This window comes from Pavona decussata, unplaced genomic scaffold (assembly GCF_977016875.1).
Source record: "Pavona decussata unplaced genomic scaffold, jaPavDecu1.1 SCAFFOLD_9, whole genome shotgun sequence".
NCBI lineage: Eukaryota > Metazoa > Cnidaria > Anthozoa > Scleractinia > Agariciidae > Pavona > Pavona decussata.
The window spans coordinates 3,824,688-3,851,411 of NW_028145432.1; the positions used below are offsets into that span (position 1 = coordinate 3,824,688).

Sequence of the window (26,724 nt, forward strand, 5' to 3'; positions counted from 1 at the left end):
GGAAACAAACAACCGAAGGATAGTAAGTTAAACAAGGTTCGTAGTATATTTCCTGTAACCACTTTCCTCACGGAAATATTTCCATGACAACTAAAGGTAAAAAGCTGGTTGAACACGCTCATTTGCAACTTGGGTTCCAGTGATGTCAATATTTAAATGTATATGGCTTTAGTGATGTAACAACAGATAAGTGTAGGTGGGTTGAAGTTTTTGCGTGATATTTACACATTGATTTCAAGGAATGTCAACGGTTGTTCGCTACTTCTAAATAAATGTAAATCGTGTGATTTTATGACTTGTGTAGAGATCTGTCTTTTGTGTTAGCCTCCAACGGGAATCGCGTTGCTAAATTATCTACTTACGCTTAAGCTGACCACTAGATGAATTTGTTTCATGGTTACATGATTTCATGAGAAAGGGTGGTAGATGGTCGCTATTTCTACAGTGGACAGTGTGATTTATGATTTGTGGAGAGATGTATATCTCTTCGATACAGAGCATTTTGTATTCGCGTTGAAGGTACTCAAATATCTAGACGGTCATCACACCCAATAGGGATGGCGTTGCTACACCCTGCACCATAGGTGCCTCAGTTCGAAGATGTTGTCGTTAGCTCCGAGAAATCGCCATTATTTTTTGAAGTTGTTTCACTGAAGGCCTTTTCATTGAGAATTTGAAAGTATTTTTCTGGTTACCAACAACGTTGCTAGCTACTTCTCAATGAATTCTTACGTGTTACTGGTGGGCTGTAAATGTGAAATGTTCCACAGTATTTCTGGTAGACGAAGCCAGCCATCTCTTACTAACGCCATTTTCCACTAAGAACGATACTTAGAGTCAATTACCAGCTCATGACACATGATGACAACATTATCCCAATTTGACACTATAAATGGTTTGAACCCAGGAGTTATGTTACAAGTGAGTGATCATACGGGTGAGTGAAGTCTAGTCCTGAGAAGGACTACTTGAGGTGACATTGACTGACATTTCGACAACCTGTGGCGGAAGTCATCAGTCACCTCAAACAGTCCTTGTCAGAAATACAAAACAGCCGGAACAGGCAAGCGATCATGCGTATTTTAAAATCGTGTTTTCTTGTGAAAAGTATTCAGAGATGGGGCGATTACCAAAAAAGAAGTCATCAATCGTATAGAAGACAAAGAACCAAGAATAAGTTGTTCGAAAACTCCAATTAAAATCGAATGTATCTACCGGAGGCATCGGACATGCTCCGCTTTGAATAGGACCAAGCATTGGCGCCTAAGGAGCTCCGTGAGTGATCCGACCATCTAACAATAGGAGAAATCGATTTTCCTCTTAACTGAATGAAAATCTGACATCTGTACCGTTCCTAACAATTTTCCCACTACAAACTGCAAAGGCTTCCATCACCTGTTGGTATCATGCACAATAGGTCACTTCTTACCTGTGCTAAGACCATACTCATCCTTGTCTACCTCCTCGTGGTAATATGTCTTCGAGGAATGTGACCATTTCAAGGATGCGTTATTCTCATTTCAAATATATTACGAGCCGCTTCTTTCAATTCACCATCATCCAGTCCCCTGTTTCGAAGAAAGCAGTCTACTCCAAGCGACCAACAAGTTTAACAAAATATCAAAGAAAATCATTTTGCCAGTTTTGAGACCAAAATGGAGGTCAAGATTAATGAAAACAACCCAAACCGCCGTAAGACGTAGCAATCCACAATGGCGGCGCTGTTTGTAATTTTCACTGTGACCTGTTTGATGAATGTTATATCTGCTACACGCTGCGGGCACTTGGACCAACGCAGCTAAAGGCGCAACTGAAGCTGGAATTGATATCACGTAACATTGTACAGGAGAAGTAGACTACATTTTCATACAAACCGGATCTGTTGGGTCTATGAATAGCTCTAGTGCGTGTCGCTTTTTACAGTGTGTTTTTTTACTTTTCGTTTTTTATTATTATTTTTTTTAGCCGGAACCCAATCTGACTCCATCCGTGCATTAGTGCCCTTTTCCACACAGCTTAGACGACCGTCTGACATGGAACATGAACATTTTAACTTGGCTAAAGCTGTTTCCTTCCTTTGTAATATTTTTTTCTTTTCTGAAGTTCTAGCAGCTGTTGAGAAAAAACGCCTTATGCCGTAAAAGCGATCACGAGATGTCATTTAGTGGCTTCCGCAACATGAGTTATAGAAAATGCCGCTGGCTATATGATTTAATCTAACGGTTGTTGAGACAAATATGGGCCATAAAGCGACCAGTTTACATAATTTGCTCTTTTCATTCCTCATTATCAATAATTTAGATTAATGTAATTGGATTAAACTGGCCAGCTAATTAATCTTGAGTAAGCTGAAGTATGCAAAGTATGATAGCATGAAGTAAACCATTAACCGTATTTAGCCGAGGCGGGAGAGGGGGGGAGAAATGGAAGAAAGTGACTACAGGGACTCTGAACATTCATAACGTTTTCGATTCAGTTTTAATGGAAACACGGCCAAACTTCGTGACTTTCCATAAACTTTATCTGAAAATAATTTCCTATGTCATTTAATTGTCTTCGTGACTTGATGTTTCCACAGCAAAAAGATTTTGACAGCTCTATCTTTCGAAATTTTCATTTTTTTTTTTTTTTTTTTTGCCTTTCTGTGAACAAAGTATGTGTATCGACGCCACTTTTACTTGTTTTTACCATTCTATCGTTCCTTTAGTTTAATTATTTTAAGTTAATTTGAAGGGTTTTTCGACGCTTTGGATAAACGACAAATCCAAGTGTCTTTTTTTCTAACGGCGCCACACCTTTTAACAATTTGAAAAACTGGGCTATTGACGGAATCGCCACTCAAGGGCACCTAAGCAGAAACGTTGTAGAACAAAATGAAGGATCGCTTCATAAAGAAATGCGAATACCCTGTACATCGTTTTTTGAGAAATTTAAAATGGAATCGAAATGATCACTGCAAGGTGAAAAAACTTAGTTAATGAAATAAACATTTTCGAGATTTTAATGTTGCTCTGAATTACTCTCTTTTTTTTTAAGTTGCGTATTGCAATACTGATTACAATTAGATAGTATAAGAAAAATGGAGGTCACCGAGCTTGTCTTTGTGTTACAATCATTTAAAGCGAAATTTAAGGCTGTTTTGAACAGTCTATGTTATGGCTATTGTAACTTATAACGTCGAGAAAAACAAATAACTTATTTGCCAGTTATTAGAAATTTGTTTGACACAATTATTGTTGTATGATCTGTTAAAGTGTGGTTGTGTTGACCAGCCAAAGTTTAAGTGCGGAGAAGAGCTGAAAACCGGTGCCAGCTACCTTGACCATGAATCAAGCGTTTTAGTTTAGTTTAGTTCAGTTCAGTTTAATGCATTTGCCACAACAATTCAATAATAATGGGAGATACTAAGAATTGAACATATTAACTAATAGCAAATAAACAAAAAGAAAGTGTTGGGGGGAGGGGGTGTGGTAGGAGAGAGGAACAGACCATACGTCCCAACTGCAACCTAACTCCCTCAAGCTAAGACAATCTAAAATAACAAACCGTAGAGGGGTATTCGGAAACATATAACACAATAGAAAATTAAATACAATTACGATTATCGAAACGGAGGACCGTAAGTTTCTCGCATAGGACCGGGCTACTCCGAATCAAGGACTGTGTTAAACTAGAGACTTACCGTTCACGTACTTTTGAGATTTGCTTATATTCTCCACTAAGGTTTATCCTTAAAATTTAACATAATAATAGTTTTAAAAAACACACAAAACAAAAATGTTAATATAGGTCTGTGAACCTCTTAAGTCGTGAGACAGCAGTGTTTACTTTCATTAAGAATTACTGTAACCAACAATTATATCTACGGTCGGGAAACAACGAAATACCCTGGCATCTGGGCTTTTTTCGACATGATATAAGTTGGCTTGTTTGGTCAGGTCTCAAAACCCAGACGAGTACTCGTTTCTTTAAAGACGAGTTTAAGGCATATAAGGAAGTGCATTATCTCATTGAATCAAAGGCTGCTGAGAAACTAATAAAAACAACTGGTAAACTAAAGCTAATTCCACATGTCAAACACTCCAAATTCCACTATGAACGCTTCCATTAATATGATACAAGAGACAAAAAAAAGGAAATTAACAGATCAAAGTTGTCTTACTTTCAAAGACTGAAGTAATCAAGTTTTCGGCCATTTAGACTCACAAGATATTTGACCCAAACCCATGAAGAGAATACATAGTCATTAAGTAATAACAAAGAGTTTCATCTACGAACATGGCTGAAATGACTGTAAACTTTCACATGATAATATAACTTGCTGAACTAGACACCACTGTATCCTTCCCAGATGAACTTATGTTACGATTTCATAAACTCTAGAAGCACTTGACACCCGTTTAAAAGCTTTTCCTGACCGCTTAATTCGTGCTGTAACATAGCTAATCATAGAACTAGCACACCTCCCCTATTAAACACGATAATAGATTAATGTTATTATACAATTTGTATTGAAAAGACGAATTGATACATCTAGGTTTTACAAATATATGATATATATTCCTCATTTTCATAAGGTTTTGCGAGTAAAAGGAACAAATATAGAAAAACCGACCTTGGTCGTTTGAGAAGAATAATCAACTAAGCACTTGACAAAAAAAATGCACTGACTCACGTCTATTAAAAACAAATTCTTTCAGTTGGGGCTGCAAAACACTGTTTTGATTTGGAAGAAGTATTCAAGGCAAATAAAAACTTGCTTTTCATTTAAGACATAATAGGCAAGATATTTGGCGAGGGACTCGATATAACACGGCCTGGGTGCAATGGATTGAATTTCTGAGTTGGGCATAAAATCGTACAAAACCTGGCAATAAATTCGAAATAAGAGAACAGATGATTATATACAAAAGCCCAAAAAACTACTACAATTTCTACTCTGTTGCATATTGTCTGGGTAGGATATTAAAAATACAATCTATCCGCTACTGGAAACATAAACAAACTCCCAACTTAATCTGAACTTATATACCACAAAATACAACGGCATGTAACAGTCGTGTTAAACTTAGCATTTAAGAGCAATCTATGAAACCAACGATCCTCTGAAGTCTATAGTCGAAAACACCGGTGCAGCGTAGTGCTGTGGCAAAACTCTTGACGGATTAACAAGCGACTCAACACAAATTTTCTGGCAAAAAGGGTTGGTGCTCTGCATTGCGAGTAAGACATGTTCCATTTCTTCCTGGGAACGCCTTGACGCTGTATTCGCTTCATCTTTTGTTTCCTTTTTCCACTTTGTTCGTCGATTTTGAAACCAGGTTTTGACTTGAGTTTCTGTAAGGTTTACCTCTAAAGCAAGCTCAGCTCTCTTGTCCTCCGTTACGTACCGCTGTTTGGCGAATTCTTTCTCCATCGTTTGAATTTGATGCGGTGAAAACAGTGGACGCTCCTTCTTCTTTCGCATAGGACTCCTTTTCTTCTTCGAAAAGATTCCTAAGTAGGGAAGCAAAAGATGAATAGAAAATTGGTGAGTTTACGGAAAGCACTGATGCATTTTTTATCAAGTTCAAGCAATTCCTACAGGCCCGTGGCAGGGGGAGGGGCAGGGGGGGTTTGAACCCCCTAGAATTTTTGGAAGTTAAAAAACAATCTGCCAAAAACTAATTAATTAAACCAAATTAATGGGCAGCAATCAGTCTTGAACTCTGACGCAGCAAGCCTCCCTTTTCAAAGCCTTTAAAAAGTTGTTTACTACCTGTCAGTTTCCTTGGCTAACAGTTTGTTTTTATATACAACAGCAACAAAGGCACTCCTACCATGTGAATCGGAAATAAAAACCAAAATGGATCGAAATCAACCATGAATCTCAAGCTGTAAAAGCTATTGAAATAAACTACAGTCAACTCTCTCATAGCGACCACTTCTCGTAGGCGACCACCTCCCGTAAGCGACCACTTCGTAAACAACCGTTTTGTTTCTCAGTTAAATACTGTTTCAAGAGCTCTCTCGTAAGCGACCACCACTCAAATTTCTTAAGAGACCGCGACCACTTTTTAGGCCAGAAATTACACCTATTATTTTGTTTTCTGTTTCCGGTAAGCGACCACCCAGCATAGTCACGTATGATCGTTAGGAAATCATTACTTAGAAGTGACAAATAAAGTTCAATTTTTAATGACGCTACCCCGGACTGCTGACAGATCCTGCGTATACTTGCAGCATTTTCGTTGTGCGGTTCCTTACAGATTGTTTGCTTTTATGTTTTGGACCGTAGATCTTTTCAGATACGATATGCTGTAGTTCTTTATAACATGGTTTGGCCATGTACTTGTGAAGGAAAGTTTTGCCGTTCTGCTGATTCTCGGTTTGGTCTCTATCATGTCGCTGTCGTGTTAAGTTTTCTACGCAGTCCAATCAGCCTTGCAGAACTTTCTGACAGATAATAACAGTTTACAGACAGAGAAGATGGCTATAATTAGATCTGTAGGTAAACGGGACAGATCTGTTCCGAATTGTTATACAAAGTTTCATCAGAAGAATGAATAGATGTGAAAAAAAATCATATAAATTAGTTTCTATTTGCCTAATTTTAGCTCCTAAGGTAAAATTTTTATGTAATAAACTAATCAATCCAGTATTACGCTTATTTGGTTGATCTCTCCCGTAAGCGATCACCTCCCGTAAACGACCACTTTGTCGTACACCAAGGGTGGTCGCTTACAAGAGAGAGTGACTTGTTTTCAACCTCTTTCCCAGGGACTTTTCCCTAGCTTGGGGGGGGGAAAAGGAAAAGTCCCTGGGAACGAGGTTGACTTGTTTTCTGAGACATGCGATCATTTATAGCAATACAAATGTCCCACAATGCTCCCACAGTCGGATTTTTACTGCCCGGTTCAAGCCAAATTTTAAAAGAGAAAGAAAATTTTTTGTCATTTGTTTACGTCCTGCTTCAAACGCAAAATTAGGAAATTTCACATGGTAGTCCACGTAAAAGAAACGGCAAAAATGTACCAAAAAGTGCGGTGCAGGTGCAAAGTTATTGTTTTACTAACTAAATCTACTTTTTTTTCTGTTCTTGTTGCATCTTAAACTCCCTAATCAGTCCGTGTTTTACGTGACGGGGCGGGTAGGGGGGGGGGGGGGAAGTTATTTTGTTTAACTATTTTGCTAAGCCCCCTCAGTTGTTTTAGCCTTGCTACGGCCTGTCCTAACAAGAGGTACTATGACAATTGGGCTCGTCCTTTATATATGATAACAACTACATTCTTTTTTAATAATAATAATAATAATAATAATAATAATCTTTTATTAGGAAGCTCCATCACTAAAAGTGGTTTTCATAGAGGTCCTAAAACTAGATATATATTATATAATGATACAACTAGAAATAACACAATATAGAGCTAAAATCGAAATATACTTAAACTTAAATATAAAAAGCAGAAAAAAGACACTTCTTAAAAATTGGCAAACTTGCTGAATTTCTTACAGTTCTCTCTAACTCATTAAAGTCCATTGAAACAGTGGTACCGCGAACGATGTTTTCCCCAATTGTATTTGATTTTGGGGAGCTTTATAGTATGTTTGTTGCGAGTATTGTAGGAGTGCATATCACTCTTTCTTACAATGCCCAAAGAATGATCCAGTTGGCCATTAATACATTTATATGCATATATACATCGATGACATTTTCTACGTTTTACGAGATTTAGCCATCTCAAGACTGTTAATGCATCAGTTGAAGAGGAGTGAAGTGGTCTATCTAATTTCAACTTAGCTGCTTTGTTTTGCAGAATTTGCAATTCATTCATTAGTGAGACATTGTCCTTGTCTCCCCAAACTAAATCAGGTAGCACTAAGCTGTTATAAAAAAGTAACCGGGCATCAAAAGGTAATTTTACAATAAATACCTTCACGTTGTTAAAACAATAAACAAAAAGTACAATATATCCAATTTAAAATTATACAACTACCGTGGTTACTTCCGTATTTTACTTTTATGTCGCAAGATATCACAAGCAGAGCTGTGTCAGTTAACTGTCATCGGCGATCTTTCGAAGAAGAAAGACTTCGTTAAATAAAATTGTAAATGGTTTGAACCCAGGAGTCATGTCATGAGTACGTAAAATATGAAAATGTGAAAAATGAAAAAGAGTTTAGTAAAAACTAGTTAAAGTTTAACATTAACCTTGGCTTATTTTCATGGCCGGTTAACGATCCTTTCAAGATGAGACCAAACAAAGTTACCATGTAGAAAGCTTGGTGGCGTGTTCTTTCCTTCAATGAAGTTAACTTTCATCTGAAGGTTACCCTTATTTCTTTCACACTAAATCATTTGCTTCTCCCTTTATTTTAGCGGCATCTTGAAATAATTTAAACTTGTAATGAGATACATCGTTGAAAACATATGAAATGGAAAACTGAGGTAGAACGGATCGGTTAGCTTTCTGCATTTTAAATGACAGACAAGCGTGTTCTGGTCTAAACTCCTAAGATTTTGATTCAGAGGAACCCCCGGTTTAAAAAGAAACAGCGGCCGTATTTCGACAAAAGGAATTCTAGTACCGAAACCCTAGTACCTTGACTTCTTTTCAACAAATCGAAGTTCAATCAAGAAATTCCATGCTCTATTTTACTGATAAATTTGTCACAGGGAAGAAGTTCACTTTGCCAGAAATAATAGAACCTTCGCAACAACAATTCATTCTCTTCTTGCAATTTTCAATCTCTTTCCTCGACGAATCGCTCCAACATTGTTGATTAGTGAATACACTGAACTCTCTTCGTTTCGTGCTACGAACAACGAGATGCAAACGTTGTCACAGATGAACAACAATCGAATCGATCTTTACTATTTCTTTCTCTTTCAAATAAATTCAATTTTAAATCTTACTTTCATAAAACTAATAATAATAAGTTTATTCCAACCCCAAATACAAAATACAAAAAGGGAAAAACTGAGTAGTCGCGTAATTCTCATTGCTGTGTTTTGCCGAAGGCATGACATGTACATACAATTGTAAGAACAACAACTTTTTGCAATACCAAGAACTGACTCTTAATTTATATACCTGGTTGAAATATCTGGTTCCTAAAAGGAAGCGTTCCATTACCCCAAAGATAAGTGTAAGGCATACCAAAATCTTGCCAACTCTTGAGACTTGTGCATGACACATTGCTTCCAGGATTATGTACAGTGGGACAAACAACACGATGAACAAGCGGAAGAACGGAAGGAACGTTCTCGGTTGGTGAAGATGGAACACATTCTTCTGTACTTTCTTCTGGGAGATTTAATATTCTTCGTATTGAAAACGGGCTGTTTAGTCCACAACCTTGAACATTCACTGGATCGAAAGCAGAAAATTTGCCACTTCTCAACGTCATATTTTTAACCCAATGAGGTAACCTTTGGTGTGTGAAATAGGATGATTTCTTTGGGAAGGCATCTTGAATTGCAGACGTTGGCGACAGATTTCTCATGACGTTATGCCTGTCATTTACAATAAACCAATCACTGTCTCCGTAAGTCGCTAACATTGACAGATGAAGTCATGTTGCTCTCATTACTGACCAATAGTAAAACGGGATTCCAAATTAATATTTTTTTTCTCAAAGTAAAAACAAATCTTTATCATTGTGTGTGAATGAATAGTATGAACGTTTGTACCATTTTGTGTTTTAAAGTTGACTTATTGATATCTCAATCGAGCTCTCGGATTCTGTTTGGATTTGGTTGTGTTTTATTTAGGTTATGAATTCAGAGAACGTCAACAAAACAAATAAATGAACGAGCGGTTGTGACAGTGGTAAAACGATTTTCTATGAATTTTTCCATGCCTGAATGTAACTCTGGGTGAAGATTCTATCTGTTGTCTTGGAAACAAACAACTGGAGGATAATAAGTTAAACAAGGTTCGTAGTATATTTCATGTAACCTTTTTCCTCACGGAAATATTTCCATGACAACTAAAGGTAAAAAGCTGGTTGAAAACGCTCATTTGCAACTTGGGTTCCAGTGATGTCAATATTTAAATGTATATGGCTTTAGTGATGTAACAACAGACAAGTGTAGGTGGGTTGAAGTTTTTGCGTGATATTTACACATTGATTTCAAGGAATGTCAACGGTTGTTCGCTACTTCTAAATAAATGTAAATCGTGTGATTTTATAACTTGTGTAGAGATCTGTCTTTTGTGTTAGCCTCCAACGGGAATCGCGTTGCTAAATTATCTACTTACGCTTAAGCTGCCTTCCAAAATATTGTAGGTAGTAGTTTGTGGCACCTCCTAGAACCTCGAAGAAGGCCGGACTGAATAGCGAATGTACCTGAATGCAAGTATCTGAATGCTATATTTTTGTTAACCAAAATGTTACTCGCACCGCTAACCATTTCTTGCGTGTTACTGGTCTGCAGCATTTTTGGAAGAAGGAGTTACTGATCTCTGACACATATTTTCCCTTGCTTCCTGCTATATGTGACCAAATCAACAAAGATGGGGACAACTTAAATTCTATTTAAGTGGCAGTATACTCCTTCCTTCCTTTCCAGATCAAGGTAGTTAAATTAAAGATTTCAATTTTAAAATTTGGCAAATAAGTTTGTCTGATCGCAGAAAATAATTTCAGTGGTCATGTTATCGTAAAATACATGCTTGCCTGGTTACCTTTGCGCAATTCTGCGATTGCATCAGAGGTCAGTTGAGAAAAGGCCTATCAAAGGTGTGTAGAGATTGGGTCGGCTTCAAAAAAACTAATCATCGTTCACACAGAAAAATGAGGAACCTTGAAGTCGTTCGAAATTTCTTAGCCAAACCAACCATTTACTCTGTTTGCCATAGCCGTTAGACTGGCTCTAGCCGCCTTTGAATAGGACCAGGCCGGTGACGCATTAGGAGCATCTAGATTTGAAATCAATGGAGAATATGGAAAGGATATTTTTTTCCGGTATTACAATTAAAGAATGAACCATTTAGACTCTCGCTCAAAATACGTTCACAAGTAACTGACTCCTGAATAAAACTAACAACATGGCCGGCCTCGCCGGGTAAACCTCTCTCGCCAACCAAAACCAAGTTCAACGTAAGACAAGCAGATAGTTGGAGCAGTGATGACCAATAGCGAATTCACTCTTCATACACTGACTACGGTTCGAAAGATAATATCTGTGCCGATTTTCCTCCTTCTGTGAAAAGCTGACATCTCTACCGTTTCTTAGAATTTACCCATTACAAAGAAAGGTCACCCTCACTGGTCTTCCCTCGCCCAAAACCATCGCTCGTTGTCATCATATACAGTAGATTTCTACTTACCTATGCTAAAGCGGACCATGCTCAGTAGTGTCTACCATTTCATGGTAATGTTACATCGAGGAAGATCGCCATCTCACGGCACCGTTATCACGTCACATTGTACGAATTGTGCTAAATTTACCATCATCCAGTTCCTTGTTTCGAAGAAAGCAGTTTACTCCAACTGACACCCAAGTTTTACAAATAACCAAAGACAATCCTGTTGCCAGTTTTAACACCAAAAACCACCGGAGGTGATTCGTAAGCACTTAAAATTGAAACCTTATTTGGCAAAGACTGACTGAACTACTCTGTGCTGGTCGAAAAATTGTCATTAGATGAAGATTAATGATAACAACCAAAACCAAAACCGGAACTCAATCTAACTCCATCCGTGCATTAGCATTCTTATCCACACAGCTTAAACGACCTTCTGACATGAACATGACTAGGCAATGAATTGATGAAGACCTAGAACAGTTTTTCCTTATGGCGTACTACTTTGTTTTAGTTTGTTCTTTTAACGTCGTAAGCGGTTTTACGACGTTAAACGTTCTAGCAGTTAATGAGAAAAAGGCCTTCTGGACAACAGCGACGTATTAACAGCATGAGATATCCTGCATTATGTTTATAGTAGGTAATATTACAACTCAAATTGGAACATTTTTTACGATGATTCCAAACGGAAGTAATTTTTTTTCTTAGAGAAAAGTAGAGACTTCAGGTAAAACCGTATGGCTGACTTTTGCCTTTGACTGACTTACCCAGAGATAAAAAGAGATAAAAAGGGAGGCTTCTGGATGCTCCATTGATCACCTTCTTGGTTAAGTTGTTGCTGTTTTTGTTGTTGTTATTTGTTTGCTTGTTTGTTTGTTTGTTTGTTTGTTTTTTCTGGTAGCTTTGTCGCTTTTCCTGGCCTGCGTTTCCCATTTCTTTCAGTCTTTATTTTGTATCAAGATTTTGAGCATGTCTAGGATGTAGCTGCCAAACTGGGAAGGTTTTGTCCCTTTTGTCCCTTGTTCAAACCCTACGTTGAGCCCAGCAGAAGTGACTGTGTTTTTGAGTATCGCAAAACCAAAGCCAAATCGTTTTGACCAAGCTCAACAGATATAAACAGTCCAATGAACCAAGGAGAACCAAAGTTCATTCACCAAAAAAACTAATCTACACATTGATCTCGCCATACGTTGCGCAGTCTCAGAAACTTGCAAACCCTAGAAGAAAAAATGTTGTTAAGCTTAAACTAAGCTTAATTTCAAAGTCCTTTTTATTTTCAAATTATGGAAAAGAGTTGACAGCAAAGTACAATCGGCTGGCATGCAGTAGCTGGTACAATACGAGCCACGAACGTAAAACATTTTGCTGTCTGCTAGGTCGTAGTTGTCGTTTACGCCTCCTTTATGGATTTTTGTTGACACAACCGTCCCCGGAAACTCTCTTCGCAGCTCAAAATATCGTCTACTTTGGGGTGTTTGGCGAAGGAAGTGAAACTGGGTTGGTTTTCTCTTCCTCTCCTCCCGAAATACAGGCGTGTGTAAAAACACGCTGTTCGCTGTAATTGTTTAAGATCTTTCGTATCTGCATCCCCCAGTTGACCACTTTCAAAAAGTTTTTGTAATTCTTCCCTTGTGATGGGAGTTTTTCGAACAACTGCGCCAACTTTTCCCTCTTTCTTCAGATTTTTGCAGACTACATTGAATGTATCATTTGCCTTCTTAAATTGATAAACACCGACGATTGACCACAGCTTGTTAATTGATGCTTCCTTCAAAAATCTATCGACAGCCGCTCGAATGGCTTTTAGTGAAGAAACTTTGAAGAGTTCTCAAATTGTTTGCCTCACTGACACATAAAAGCTCTGCAAACAAGCGTTTCATTCGACTTTCGTTTGTTGTTCAATGGGTATTGTAATTTCTTTTCGGGTGGAAAACCAGTCTAAAAACAAAACGTTTCTTTGACAACTTTGTTTTGTTTACTAACGAAACTTTAGCTTAAGTAATTTGTTGTTGGTTTTAAATAAAGCATTTTATGCCAGAAATTTTTCTGCATTTACCTTCAAAAATCTTCATTCCATACTTCGTGGCTTTCTAGTCGTCTGGAATGGCACTTCACAAAACGTTCTGTATGTCGCCTTCAGAAACTTCACGAAAACGCGAAGTGTAAGCCGTTTCAAAGCTTCAGGTGCCGACTATCGATCGATAAACGGCAACTGTGTAGCCAATCAGATTGCGCGTTTACGTTATATTCGGTCACTGAGGTATGCTAATATGCTAATATACAACGGACTTTTTTTATTATACAATTTGTATTGAATACAGGAATTGAAACAAGTAGGTGGGCATGTGAAACATATCTTATTCTTTGTGCGCTTAAATAAACAAAACAAGTACACTACGTGTCACGCCTGTTGAGAATAAACTATTTTTCAGTTGCGAAACACCGCTGTGAATTTACACAAGAAAAAAATTATTTTTAAAACCGGTTTCCGTTTAACACATGCTTAGCAAGATATTTGGCGAGGAATTCTATATAAAACAGATTGGCGCGATGGATTGAATTTCTGAGTTGGGAATTAAATCATACCAAACTTAATATGAAATAAAAGAACATAATAATAACCAAAATCAGAAAAAAGCTCAGTACAGTTTCTATTATAACGCATATTCTGTGGGTAGGAAATCAAATTCCACTGGATATGTGCCACACATGGGAATGTAAACGAACTTCTAACAAAAGGCTGGGTATTTAATTGTACCGACCTAATAACAATCAATAATAACAATAATGATAATACAATTCGTATTGCCAAATTTCATAAAAATGTTCAAATGGGCATAGCAATAATAGATAAAAATCCTAATAAAACTCTATGATAAGATTAAAAAATATTAGATTAAAAACATAAAACCTACAAAATACAGAGCTATGATAAAAATGCTAAACGAAAAAAGCGCGAATTTAACTTTGTCTTAAAGAAATCAACAATCTTGGCGCTTCTGACCTGATGAAGTGGTAGCGCATTTTAGAGCTTTGGTGTAGCGCAAGTAAAGGACCTGTCTCCAAGTGTTGCTCTCGATTGAAAATTAGCGATCATTATGAAGCACAGAACTACAATAACCGACAATTTCTACTCTAACACATATAGTGGGGCTAGGGCGCCAAAGCAATTCCCTCTATATCCACTAATGAAAACGTATCTTAGGAAATTCTAACTCAATCTGAACTTGATATGTGATATGTATATTGCAAAACACAACATGCATTCGTCGAGTTAACCCTATTATTTAAGAGCACTCTATGAATAAAGGAACCTTTAAGTTCGGTGGTGGACAACAATGGTAGAATACGATGCTGTGGCAAAACTGAACGGATTAACAATCCACTCGACACATGCGCTCTGGCAAAAAGTGTTCGCGTCTTGCACTGCGAGTAAGAAATGTTCTCTTCTTCCTGGTAGCGCATTGAGGCTGCACTCGCTTCATCTTTTGTTTCCTTTTTCCACTTGATCGTCGATATTGAAACCAGGTTTTGACTTGAGTTTCTGTAAGGTTTGCATCTAAAGCCAGCCGACAAGGCTCTGCGCTAGCTATGCTTCGAGGATCTCGAGGAGATCGGCGACGCTTACCAGCTGGCAAAGCTGTGGTTGCTTGGACCGGTTTGTTGACCGCAGAAGACTTTGATCCGATCTCAGATCGACACGGATAGCTTCTACTTCGCCCTGTCTGGCGATACTCTCGAGGAAGTGGTGCGCCCTGACCTGCAGACCGAGTTTGAAGCATGCGAAATAAGGTGGCGAGCCTGGGACAAGTGGACCGACTTGGCACACCCTGCATGGCTTGCTTGACCCAAGGGCACACGGGGAATCATGCTGTGAGGCAAGTGCTACTTCATGGAAGACGACAGCGCCGGTAAAGTGAAAATGTCGTCCAAAGGCGTCTCGCAGCGCCGAAACCAGCTGACGTGGTCCCAGTACCTGGCGGTGCTGGAAGGTGCGAACGACCTTGCGACCAACACGAGTTTTCGTCTAATCAAAGGAACCATTCACACATGCCAGAAAAAAGAGCAGGGCCTGAGCGCTTATTACGATAAGCGCTGCGTGCTGACAGACGGTATTCAGGTCGGATAGAGCTCCACATCAACGAGTAACACTATCTGGAGGCAGCTCGGTATAAGGGGGCACACCAGCAGCTTCTCACGCACGAAGCCACGTTTCGGCCGTCTCTAAGGTAATACAGAACCATTTCGTTTGGTTTAGTGATGGACGTTTCATTGTTGAAGACTTTCAAAGACCAGATGGGGCCAGAGGCGCGTCTCTGCACACCTTCCAATTCCCCAGGCTGGTAGAGATACCGGCCGTTCACAAAGGAGGGAACCTTTTTTCATTCACAGGTCTAAAATATAGGGTGAAGGGTTTGGCAGAAACAGCTCTGTCTTTGACGGCCTATGCGGGTTTTTTTCGAGTCAGTCGAGTTACTTCGTTTTTCAGAACCGAGACAGCGACAAGCTGCCGAGCTACCCATCCACTTTACCTCTTGTCTGAGGATAGCCTCATTTCGACGGCATACTGGTGTCCAAAGAGCCTTTCAGACAGCGTTCGGTTCAAATGATCCACGATAGCCTGGTCACGCGGAATGTCAACGCGCTGAAAGGCTTTTGCCACTTCTGCAGCTTCTTTCGAAGGGGCGGTCTGCTTCTTTGTAGGGGCTGACCGGCATCAACAACTATAAGCCCGAATTTCAAAACTTTTCGCCCGCTTGGTAGTTTGTAGGAAGGTCTGCTTGATGCACCGTGTTTAGAGCGGTGACGTCGAATTTATGTCTTGGAAAAAAGCATATAGCGTGCAGCTAGGAGGAAGACCTGCCAAAGAGCCTGCTTGACCAGCCATTTTTTTGCGACATCTTCGGAAACCTTAGCCGCTGCGGCTAGCTTTTTCATAGCAGCTATTCCTTTCCAGTACCTTTGCGGCCTTTGCAAGTTTAGCATCCATCGTATGTATTTATAATGCAGAAGAAAGTTCAAAAGAAACAAAAGACTGCGTACCCGAGTGCTAGCGCGCCAATGCCGCGACAAACAGGAGCTGGCCTTGTTTTTGCTTTTCTTTTGCTAGTAAAAGTCAGAAAACTTGGGCTCTTTGGGAAGTGCCATTTGTTTCTCCGAGTGTGCTTAGTTGTAGAGCTTAATGGTGTAGTCGGTGTTTGTGAAGTTCTGTCTTGCCTGATCTTTAACCATGTCGTTGGTGGCTATCCAGTCGAGGACCTTTGGGATTGTTGCCGGACAGATACTGTACAGGGTAGTTGCCACCGATGAATGCGACAGCGTTTAGAACCGCTCCATCAGCCATTATAGCAACGCCGGCCATGGTGTGATTTACAGTTAGACGTTTTTGTTTTTGATTGATGCACAAGAAATGGCGTAAGAGTGACCTTTGATTTTGTGTTTTAGCGGAAATTTACATATACTTTACATCGAGGTTTGGAGAATCTTCTGGTCCATAAGACACTCCTTCAGCGCGATGCAGACTGCCATAACGGCGGTGAACTTCGCGTAGTTCATCACGTTCACTCTGGAGTCGGCGATAAATGACTCCTTGACAGTTTTCTTGGTGGTCCAGCCCATACCCCAGCAAGGCCAGCAAGGGTTGTAGCGTCGGTGATAGTTTTCACAAGCTTGTTGTTTTCAGGCGTGGTTGTGTTAAGCGGAGATTTTTTAAATTTTTTAATCTCCACTTAACTTTTACTTTCATTTTCACTTTGACATTCATTTGCATGGTCACACAACAGATCGTTTAAAAAATTGAGTGTCGTTAAAAGCGCTTGTGCACCGAGATTGGCCAAAATTGCCCGCAATGGCAAATGCAGTGATAAACCATTGCGCCGCCTTCAGCTCCATCATCGAGTAAAGAAGAAAGTTTTTAAAATGTATTAATCCATGTTGCGCAGGCGAGACCTTTTTGGCTCGCGCAGGGAAGGCGGCAGCGGTTCTGCTGCATTGCGTTGGCCGTGCCAAACAGCGGCCAGAACCTCTTGGCGTTTGTCGTACAGCCAAAGTAGCAAGACGATGAAGCCTGCGGTCTTTGTGTTGTTCTTTAACATTGTCAATGGAAACTGCCATGCCTATCGCTTGGCTGACTACCATCAGAAAGGTGTCAATCAGGTTCTCGCTTGTTTTGGTGCCCACGTTAGACTCGAAGCTTTTGTAATAGTTTTCAACGTCTTTGTCAGTCAGGAGTTACACCTGGTCATACGATCAGTTGGGGCGCCAATGGCGTCTTTTGATTTCGCGTGGAGACCAAGGAAAACTGCTTGCAGTTAGCTGGTGTTAGAGAGATCGTTAGGCTGCGTATCGTTTGAAGGGCCAGCTTCCAGCATCACCACATGACCTTGTCCAATGCGGCTTGCTCTGCTGCGTCCGCTATTATGTACATTTGCGAAATTTTAAAAATTAAATTCGGCTTTAGGTCTCTTTCAAGTATTTGCTTGACCTCAGGCAGGCGCTTTTCGAGCTCAGCGACAAGCGCTGCGTGGCCTCGGGCATTTTGGCCGAGTTTCAGAGAAAAGCGGCTAAAAAGTATGCAGCGGAGGGATTTCGTTTACAGCCATGTATAACAGCCCATCTTAAATGTTTTAAATGATAATATTTAATAATATATACTGCGAAACGGCAGAAGGTGGCCTTGACAAAAGAGACCCTTAAATTCCAGACCATGGCAATGTCGACGATGACGAAGAAGAGGTTGACACAACACAGCCATTTAAGCCGACCTCCACATGAACACCAGGTCCTTCGAGCGAAAACATTGAAATGCACACGCTGTCTTCAAGGACCTGCAGACAGAGAGCAAACTTCAAGACACCTCTAATGATGAGTTAATCCCTGACATGAAGATGACAAACCAGCAATGAATGAAAGAGACAAAACCTTTATAAAAGAAAATTATTCCCAAAAGTGGACTCTGGAAAAACAAACCCAACTGGTTTCAGCAAAAAAATGGAAATGAATCCGGCAACTATTGTGTCAATTAACCAAGGGGCAGTGAAATTAGAATTTTTACAAGAGATGAAAAGAACCTTCTTAAGAGCAGAAGTTACTTTGATTCACGCCAGTGAGAACATAAGTAAATTAAGAAGAAGTTTGAAAGATGCAGATTTGCTGTGCAAAGCGAAAAATAGAGAATCAAATTCGAGCGTGTTCAAGCCCAGATTGACACTCTGGAAGAAGAACATGGATCAAATGTGGAAAGTGAATTAAACTGCGCAGGCTGCAGCAACTTCCCGGCGCAGCCTTTGATGATAAAATTAGACAAAGAAATGCTACTGAAAAAGGTCTTAACAGCACAAAGACCCTAGATGAATAAGTGCCAAAACGCAGAAGATAGGCAATGTTGAGAAAACCAAGCCATCTGTCAGAGAAACCGCCGAGGAAAAAGTGGAAAATTGCGAACAAGAGCAAAGGCGGATCAGTACGCAGACAGAGGACCCGGCCTCTCTGGGAAAGTTTCAAATACATACTCAAAAAGTACGGCGTCACCGTGACTGCGGTGCTACTGGCCGCTGGCACCGTCATCGGGGCAATTATAGGTACAACTACGATCTCTTAAAAGTCCCCGGCCAAAGACCTGGGCAATGGTTTAAATGAGATTGGCAAAAAAATCCCTCCTGCCCAGCCTCATCGGCTCGAAAGTAAGCTTTATTTGCCGAGCCGCTGGGCAGGCGATCAGCTTTCTGGCCAAACACACGTGGCTGTTGATCCTTGATTGAAATGATCATAAAAAAAGGCGGCGATAACGCCGACCGCTCCTACTATGATCGCTGCCTTTTTTATGTCGTGAGCCTAATCTGAATCTGTTTTCTGTGCGGTACCAGAGTGCAATACCTCAGGCATGGTATCTGTCGCTGGTTCTTTTTTGCTCCCCCAGACCAAGGGTGTTCATAGCCTCATTGCGGGTGGCATCAGCCAGGCTCTGGAACAAGCCACGAAGTTCGGACGTACCTTCGTCTCGTAGATTGCGAGCTGGTATCCGTTTGCACGCTCTTGCCCAGGTCTGGCTGCCGGATAGGATCTTTAGCGTCACCAGGAACTCCTGCTGCTCCTCTTTTTCCATCCTCTATCAACCAGAATTCTGCTTCGCATGTTCACCTGCACTCCCAGAATGCAGTAAACAAATGCTTCGATGGACGGGTTAATCCGAGCCAAGCCTGCCTCTGTCAGCTCTTCTACCACTTTGGATACGGGGTACGAAGTAGTCGAACTGATTAAGTGTCTTGTCGTCGTTGTGGATAAAGGAAATCAGCTTGCCGTATATTCACTTTCTACCCTCGTCGCTGAACTTCGCATAATCGCTGGGGTAGCTTTCTCCTACCTTCAAGGGGCCTAAATTTGATGCATAGAAAAACACATCACCCAAGCCGTGATTTGCCCGCGATGGAAGCGAAAATACCTGCTTGGGTTAATTTCGAACTCACGTTTATAAGAGGCCGTCAAGAAGGCCGACTACCGAAAAACAATCATCGGGAACACAGAAGAGGTCAACGGACGAGGCACCGAATGGCCACATTATACTATGTAAACCAATTGTTAAATCTCTGTGCCAGAGACTCTAGATGTGCTATCCAGTACAGAAGAGCAGTAACAAAAAAAGAACAGGCTACCGATCCGACTAACCCCAGAAGACAGCAAATTACATACATTTAGCACATCCACAGAATGGAATCAAAGGAAGGTATCGGTGAATGTTTTGCCATGACGCGATGTTTGTTCCGTAAATGCAATCCAAAACGAATGACCTAGACTCTCGCTGGAAAGACTCTTACAGAAGTCTCATGTCACTTTTCCCCTTAAAGGGAATTGCCCCCTTTTTTTCGTTAAACTTTGAATAGCCAAAAAACATATCTTTTTATTACTGGAAACGTTAACCTAACGTTCCACTTTCGATAATAATTTGTGCACTAGTGAAAAGCGCATAGGCTTTCAGGCTACGGATGCGACTTTACAAAGTGTAGATGCATAAACACCAAGTGAATACTTCGGAACGTGTAATTCGCAAAACAAATATTACTAAGATGTGGACGCGGAATAATTTATAAAGGGCTAGGGGCCCTGAGAGGCGAGCGACACATACATAACAAAAGCTGAACGGTAAACCCCCGGGAACCAAAATCGACAATCCCAGCGCTGTTTCTAATTTTCACTATGACCTGACTGATGAGGATTATATTTGCCACACGCGCTTAAACTGGTCACAGAAAAGTGTCCGTTGACCGTGTGAACCGGTATCCGCATGAATCGGTATAATGTAAGAGAAAATCTGTGAGAGTTTCGTCGAGACAAAAAACAACTGTCCGTAATAAGTGGGTGTCCGTAGAGCGAGGGTCACTGTATCTATTTCCCGAATAGATCATAATGAGGGGTGCCCCCATCATCACCTTTCTATTGAAGTTTTTTTCCTTCTATCGAATAAAAGAGATATATACTTTGTGATTCGGAATAAGCCTCCTCCCATCTCTGCACCCATTAAACACTCTGCTGATAATAGCCCACCCCAGTCAGGCTCACCTTCACTTGAAGCCTGAAAGGTTACCGCATAATGAAGAACCAAAATATATAAATTACTTGTGCTTTAATTACTAGGAGACTGCAGCAAAACACGAAGCAGACAGCTACGTTTTACCTCAATGCGTTTAATGGAGACAAATCAACCATATGACAATCCTATCTTTTCGCAAATTTAAAACTGAAACTTACTTCATTTAATAACGACAATTTTACCTGGCGTTTGAGAGCAACACTATGTGTAAAACTAACCCAGGAAATAACCACAGCCAATACAAAGAATGAGAAAACTCTACTCTAAGGCATCAATGAGTTTGTGCAGTATCACTCCGGTTTCCAAATTTCGAGAACACATTTAAGCGTGACAGAGTAGGGGATAATTGGGCAAAATATTGTGGGATCAAAACATACCACCCAGAAAGGTCAAGAAATTCAAGCCTACTTTTTTTTTTTCGCTACAATCCTGCGTTTAATCAATTCAACTACGGAAAAGTTAAAAACACCACGAACCATACTAACAGCCATAAACCACAGTTAATTAGACGTGAAAACGTCATTACCGAAAAATCAGACAAGATCATAAGGCCTACAGAGAGATGGGGTTCGACGATTGCTGAATTACGTGGGTTGCCTGTAGCTATTCAGATACAGAAACAGATATTCGAAAGGCTCCACTGTAGAGCAGAAAAAATAATCTGCAATCTTCCCAAACATACATCCTCAGCTGAATTCGTGGACTTACTAAATGGTTTTTCCTACTCTGCGTTTATAAGTTAGATTTGCTTAAAATTTTTATAAAGCATTTTATAACAAGTTACCCATATCTTTATGGGAGGATATTCCAGTCAGAGGGGACGGGAGACCTTCTATCCAAACATCGGACTGGCTTGTGATACCACGATTTTAAAATACTCGACCTCCTATAGGGGTTCGGTTTTATGGAGTGACATGACTATTTGAACTGGATCACTGGAATCCTGTTTTACTATTGGTCAATAACGGGAGCAATATGTCTTTACCTGTCAATGTTAGCGACTTACGAAAATAGTGATTAGTGTATTGTAACTGGCAGGCATAGCGTCACGAGAAATGTGTGGCCACTGTCTTCAATACGAGATGCCTACCCTATTTTATGCACCCAAGGTGGACAGATTACGCTTTAAAGATGACGTTGACGAACTTTGCACATTTTCTGCTTTTGATTCAGTTACTGTTCAAGGTTGTGGACTAAAATGTTAAGAAGAAAATTAAATCTCCCAGAAGAGAGTGCTGAAAAATGAGCTCCACTTGTTCATCGTGTCCTTCGTCCCCCTGTACATAATCCTGGAGGTAATGTGCCATGCGCAGGTCTCATGAGTTGACAAGATTTTGGTATGCCCCACACTTATCTTTGGGGCTATAGAACAAATCCTTTTAGGAAACAGAGATTTCAACCATGTAAGTAAATTTAAAGTCAGCTCTCGGTGTCGCACATAGTTGTTGTTGTTGTTGTATGTCCATGTAATGCTTTCGGCAAAAGACAGCGATGAGAACATAACTATTAAGTTTTCCCTCTTTGCTCTGTGTACTTGGGGTTATGCTTTTTTTTGTAACTGTATTTTTTATTTTCAAAACCAACAGTGTTACAAAAATATCGGCAAGTGCCAGCTACATTAGGCATAACTAACATTAATTACAAAAAGTCGACACATACAACAAAAGACTTACAGACGAGGGAGGCGCTTACAGGAAAAAAAACTACCACAAAAAAAACCTATTATCATAAGCTAAACAGTTTTTTTACAGTTGGGAGGCTACCGCAATGTAGTAAGGAATGGGGAGTAAGCTTGGAAAGATGTGACCCTAAATTTTCTGTCTTCAATTTTAATAGCGTTGGCTAATTAACATTGAGGAAAGGGAAGAGAGGCTCCCATTTCTTTTGATTGGCTCTAGGTTTGTAAGACTTAATATGAAATTGTGATTTGAGAACCAGAAGGAAGCTTTTTAAGAGTGGGATCTTATTGTTTACCCTACAACACCATATGAAGTACCTTGCTAAAATAAAGCACAAGTTCAGTTGAAGAAAGGAACTGGAGTCGTCGGACCTCAGACCCAAAAAAATGACCACAGTCTTTGAATAGTTTCTTGGTATTAACTTGAACTGCCCCAGCCTTTCAACCAAATTATCCCAAAAAAGAGAGACCTTTGGACAGAGCCAAAATAGGTGGTCTAAGGAGCCGCTGCAGGAAAGAGCAATTCTGGTCTTCTTTAATACCAATTTTGGTTAGGAGAACGTTTGTGGGTAGGGTTCGAATTCGGTGAAGAAACATATACTAGAAGTACACTTAACTTCTTGCCCATAAGCGGCTTTCCAATCAGGAGTCCAGTTTTCGTCAAAGGCAAAACTTTTGCCCCATTTCAATTGGCTTTTCACTGGTGAGGTGCTTTTGGAGGAAAGAAGTTTCTTTTATACTAACCTAATACCCTTTTCGCTTTTAAGAAATGTATGAAGGAAGGAATCGGTTGTTATTGTGTCACCAGCTTCGTTAGAAAAATGCGCATTATAATGGTATCGAAGGGCTGATAAGTAGTTAGATATTTGGGTGTATGAGCACACTTTTCAAAAAATGATAAAAAATCCCATACAAATCCTTATAAATCCAATATTTTTCCTAAACCCTATTAACTCCACATTATTCACCCCAATTACTGCATAAATTATCTGAAACCACAATTACTGATTTATCCACCATCTTGATTTTTGAATTCAACCCTAAACTCAAAAACCTGAATCCTCGTTTTTCAAAAATGATACCCAACTGACCCCAACTCACAAACAATCATCGATTAAATCCAACCAACTCATCAATCGCTGATTTGAATGATGAATACAATATTTTTGAACACCAATTTGGATATAATTAACCTGTAATGGAGAAAAAATAATCATAAATAATTCAAATTTATGGATGTTGTGTGACTGGATGCCGTTACTGTCACGCGTGACGTTGTGTGACTTGTCACAAAAATTGACAAAACCCTAGACGTGGGGTGCTCGGTTGGCTGTTTTCTTGCCTAGCCCCTGCTAGGTCTTTTCCCCGCCGCTGGACAAGGCGGCTGTCCCTTCCCAGTTTACCTCTGGGACAGAGGTTGAGTTCGGGAAAGAACTCTGAGCACCCCGCTGTGAACCAGTAGGGCCTGAGTGGGCTCACCCTGGAGGTACCGTCCACTGGAAGACATCCCACACTACTCAGTAATTCACCATCTGCACAAGCCGTCAAACAGGTTTCAGTCAGGGGCCAACTGACACCACCCTAAAGCTTCACCAGAGTTTGTGAACTAATGTAACAATGGCCTGATTACCTATATATTACACTCAGTTCTGAAATTTTTACACTTGTGGTGCTATTTTTCTGTATATTGCGTAATATTGCTTGATTTGGATTAACACGCATGCGCTTTCATGCATGTTCACGATGACACAACCCAAAGGGGACTGGACACTAGTTTGTTAATACACGTGTCGGCCATTTTGTCGCCATTTTGTGAAGAGTTTGTGTTTTGATGTTTATGGTTCCTGTTTTGGGATATTTGAACATTTGTTTCTCCACTTTCATCGTTCTGATGTTTGTAGACGCTTTTTGAGGTAAGAATATCATTTATCTTGCACACAACAATATATTTTTTTATTGGATCGACTCGCTATCGAATATTCGTGAGGCCGTGACTGTATCGATAGTATTATTTTTGCACATCGACTAAATCCTTGATTGGGATCCAAGAGTTAAAGGCATCATTGTATCCTTTCCACTTTACCAAAGCTTGTTTCTTCTTGTAATCTCTCCTGATAACTTTATCGATTCTGAATATCTCCTGTTTAGCTTTCAATAATTCCGGTTCATAAAAGCTCCCTTTAATCTGTTCATCGTTTAGATCTTTCAGTTTGTATGTGATTGGATTCGTGTATTGAATTTTATCGATAATGAAGACCTCTTCTGTCCAGTTTTCTGTATAACCTCGATCAAACACTTTCCTTTTATACTTTGATATTCTAACCTTATCACCAACTTGGAATTTTGGCAAAGATGATAATTGCTTCAAATTGCCATAAAGATTGAAGTAAACAGTTCCTTCATTCTTTTTCTTAGATGCTTCTGTCGGTGTCATTTTTATTGAACTGTGTTTAGTGTTATTATACTGCTTCAATATTTCAGGCAAAATATCCAGATACATTGTATTGCCTTGAGCAGTGAATCGTTTCCACATTTTATTTTTAATCGTCCGGTTCCATCTTTCCACCACTGATGACTTTTCTTCATTTTCAGTCGAATACAGTGTAATGTTATGTTTATTGAGCAAGTCTTTGAAATGTTTGTTGTAGAACTCTGAGCCTTTATCAGTCCACAGATACTTTGGTTTTCGACCCTCTTTGAATATGCTTTGAAATGCTGTAGTTATAGTCTCACCTTTTTTATCTTTTAATGGGACAATCCAACCGTATTTACTGAAAACATCTATAGCCATGAGAAGATACCTATTACCTTTATTCCATTTACTGAATTGTTGCATTTCAACAAGGTCAGCAGCCCATATTTCATCAATATTATTTACAATAACACGCCGCCGAGTAAAGTTACGCCTTATGGGTTTATGCAGCTCATTAGCTAATTTTTCTTGCCAGTTTTCCTCTTTACCCGACGGCTTTTGACGTTTTTTGGAACCCCAAGACCCAGTTTCTGTTTTGTATTTATTGCATTTCTTGCCAACCAATGTCCCCATTGTCGTTCGGAATATGGAACAGCATCCAATGCTTTTACCATCTTTTTATCAGCTTTGTTTTTACATTTTTTGTCATCTTTGCAGACTGAATAATCAACATCATGTTGCATGGCTATTGCATCTGTTTTGCCTGTTGGTTTATCATATATTTCCAATATTTGCCCTGTTTTGGGGTTATATTTTACTCGTTTTTCCAAATCATTGTATGGACCAGTGTATTTGTGTCCTGGAAGTACCCAACCAGCTTTGGGTTTTGGTAACATGCCAATTGCTTTGTGTATATCAATTGAACCACCACTTTTGGGTCGTCCTTTGATTCCTTTATCATACTCATCCCAATTTGGTGGATGCCAACCAATTGAATCATAGCTTGAACAACTTGGTGTATTGTGATATTTTTTTCCAATCTTTACCACACTATCACATGGATAATTTTTGTATTTTTCTAATGTCTTTTTCCCAGCCTTGCCAGACCAAAATTGACCCGACAATATGCCAGTATCTGTGCTAAATGCACTTTTGGCAATGTCTCCAGATTTGTATCTATCAAAGACTTCCTTTGTTGATGGAATTAATGTTCCAACAACATCCATCGACTTCGATGCAACCTTACCTGGTGTACCGAGTTGTTCCAAAATTGTATTCAAATTACCACCATCAAGTTCTTTTCGGTCAGTTTTGTACCTTCTTTTTGGTCTTACTTTGATTGATAATTTATCAAACATCTCTGATCCAGTCTTTTGAACAAAAGGAGTTGCTTTAGAGATAGCATAATCAATAGCTTTTTTTGCAATTTAGGGTTTCTAAGTGCTTCAGACCCATAATATCGACCCATTTCAACTGCTTTCTTTCCCAACCATGGTAATGCATGTTGAATTAACATATCAGCACCAGTTGATGCTAAAGTATCCATTATGCCCGCCCCTTCGAACGGGCTATTTAGTTTCCCTGTTTTTTAACAAATTTGGTTTTAGTTATACCACATTAAGCACATGTACAGAAGAACATGAGCCGACCATTTTTGGCTTGCTTGTAACCTGCAGGCTCAACACATTCAGTTTGTTTCTTTTGTTTAACAAAATATGATTTGACCATTTTATATCACTATATTAGATTAATTATC

The 26,724-nt window shown here is 39.7% G+C and overlaps 2 protein-coding genes across 3 annotated transcripts in view; both read right to left on the reverse strand.

Moving 5' to 3' along the window:
* The window catches only part of LOC146488633 (T-cell leukemia homeobox protein 1-like), a 120,690-nt gene that overhangs the window by 27,552 nt on the left and 66,414 nt on the right, over positions 1–26,724 (reverse strand). The window lies entirely within an intron of this gene.
* Positions 2,311–9,436, reverse strand: LOC146488636 (homeobox protein ceh-31-like). 2 transcript variants are annotated; one of them, XM_085116834.1, is made up of 2 exons: positions 9,141–9,436; positions 2,311–5,496 (listed from the first exon to the last, which is right to left on the reverse strand). In XM_085116834.1, exons 1-2 carry the CDS (start codon positions 9,388–9,390, stop codon positions 5,087–5,089), a joined length of 660 nt encoding a protein of 219 aa, XP_084972960.1. In that variant the 5' UTR covers positions 9,391–9,436; the 3' UTR covers positions 2,311–5,086. The 2 variants fall into 2 exon arrangements, with proteins under 2 accessions (XP_084972960.1, XP_084972955.1); XM_085116829.1 differs by having other exon boundaries at positions 2,313–5,496; positions 9,075–9,436.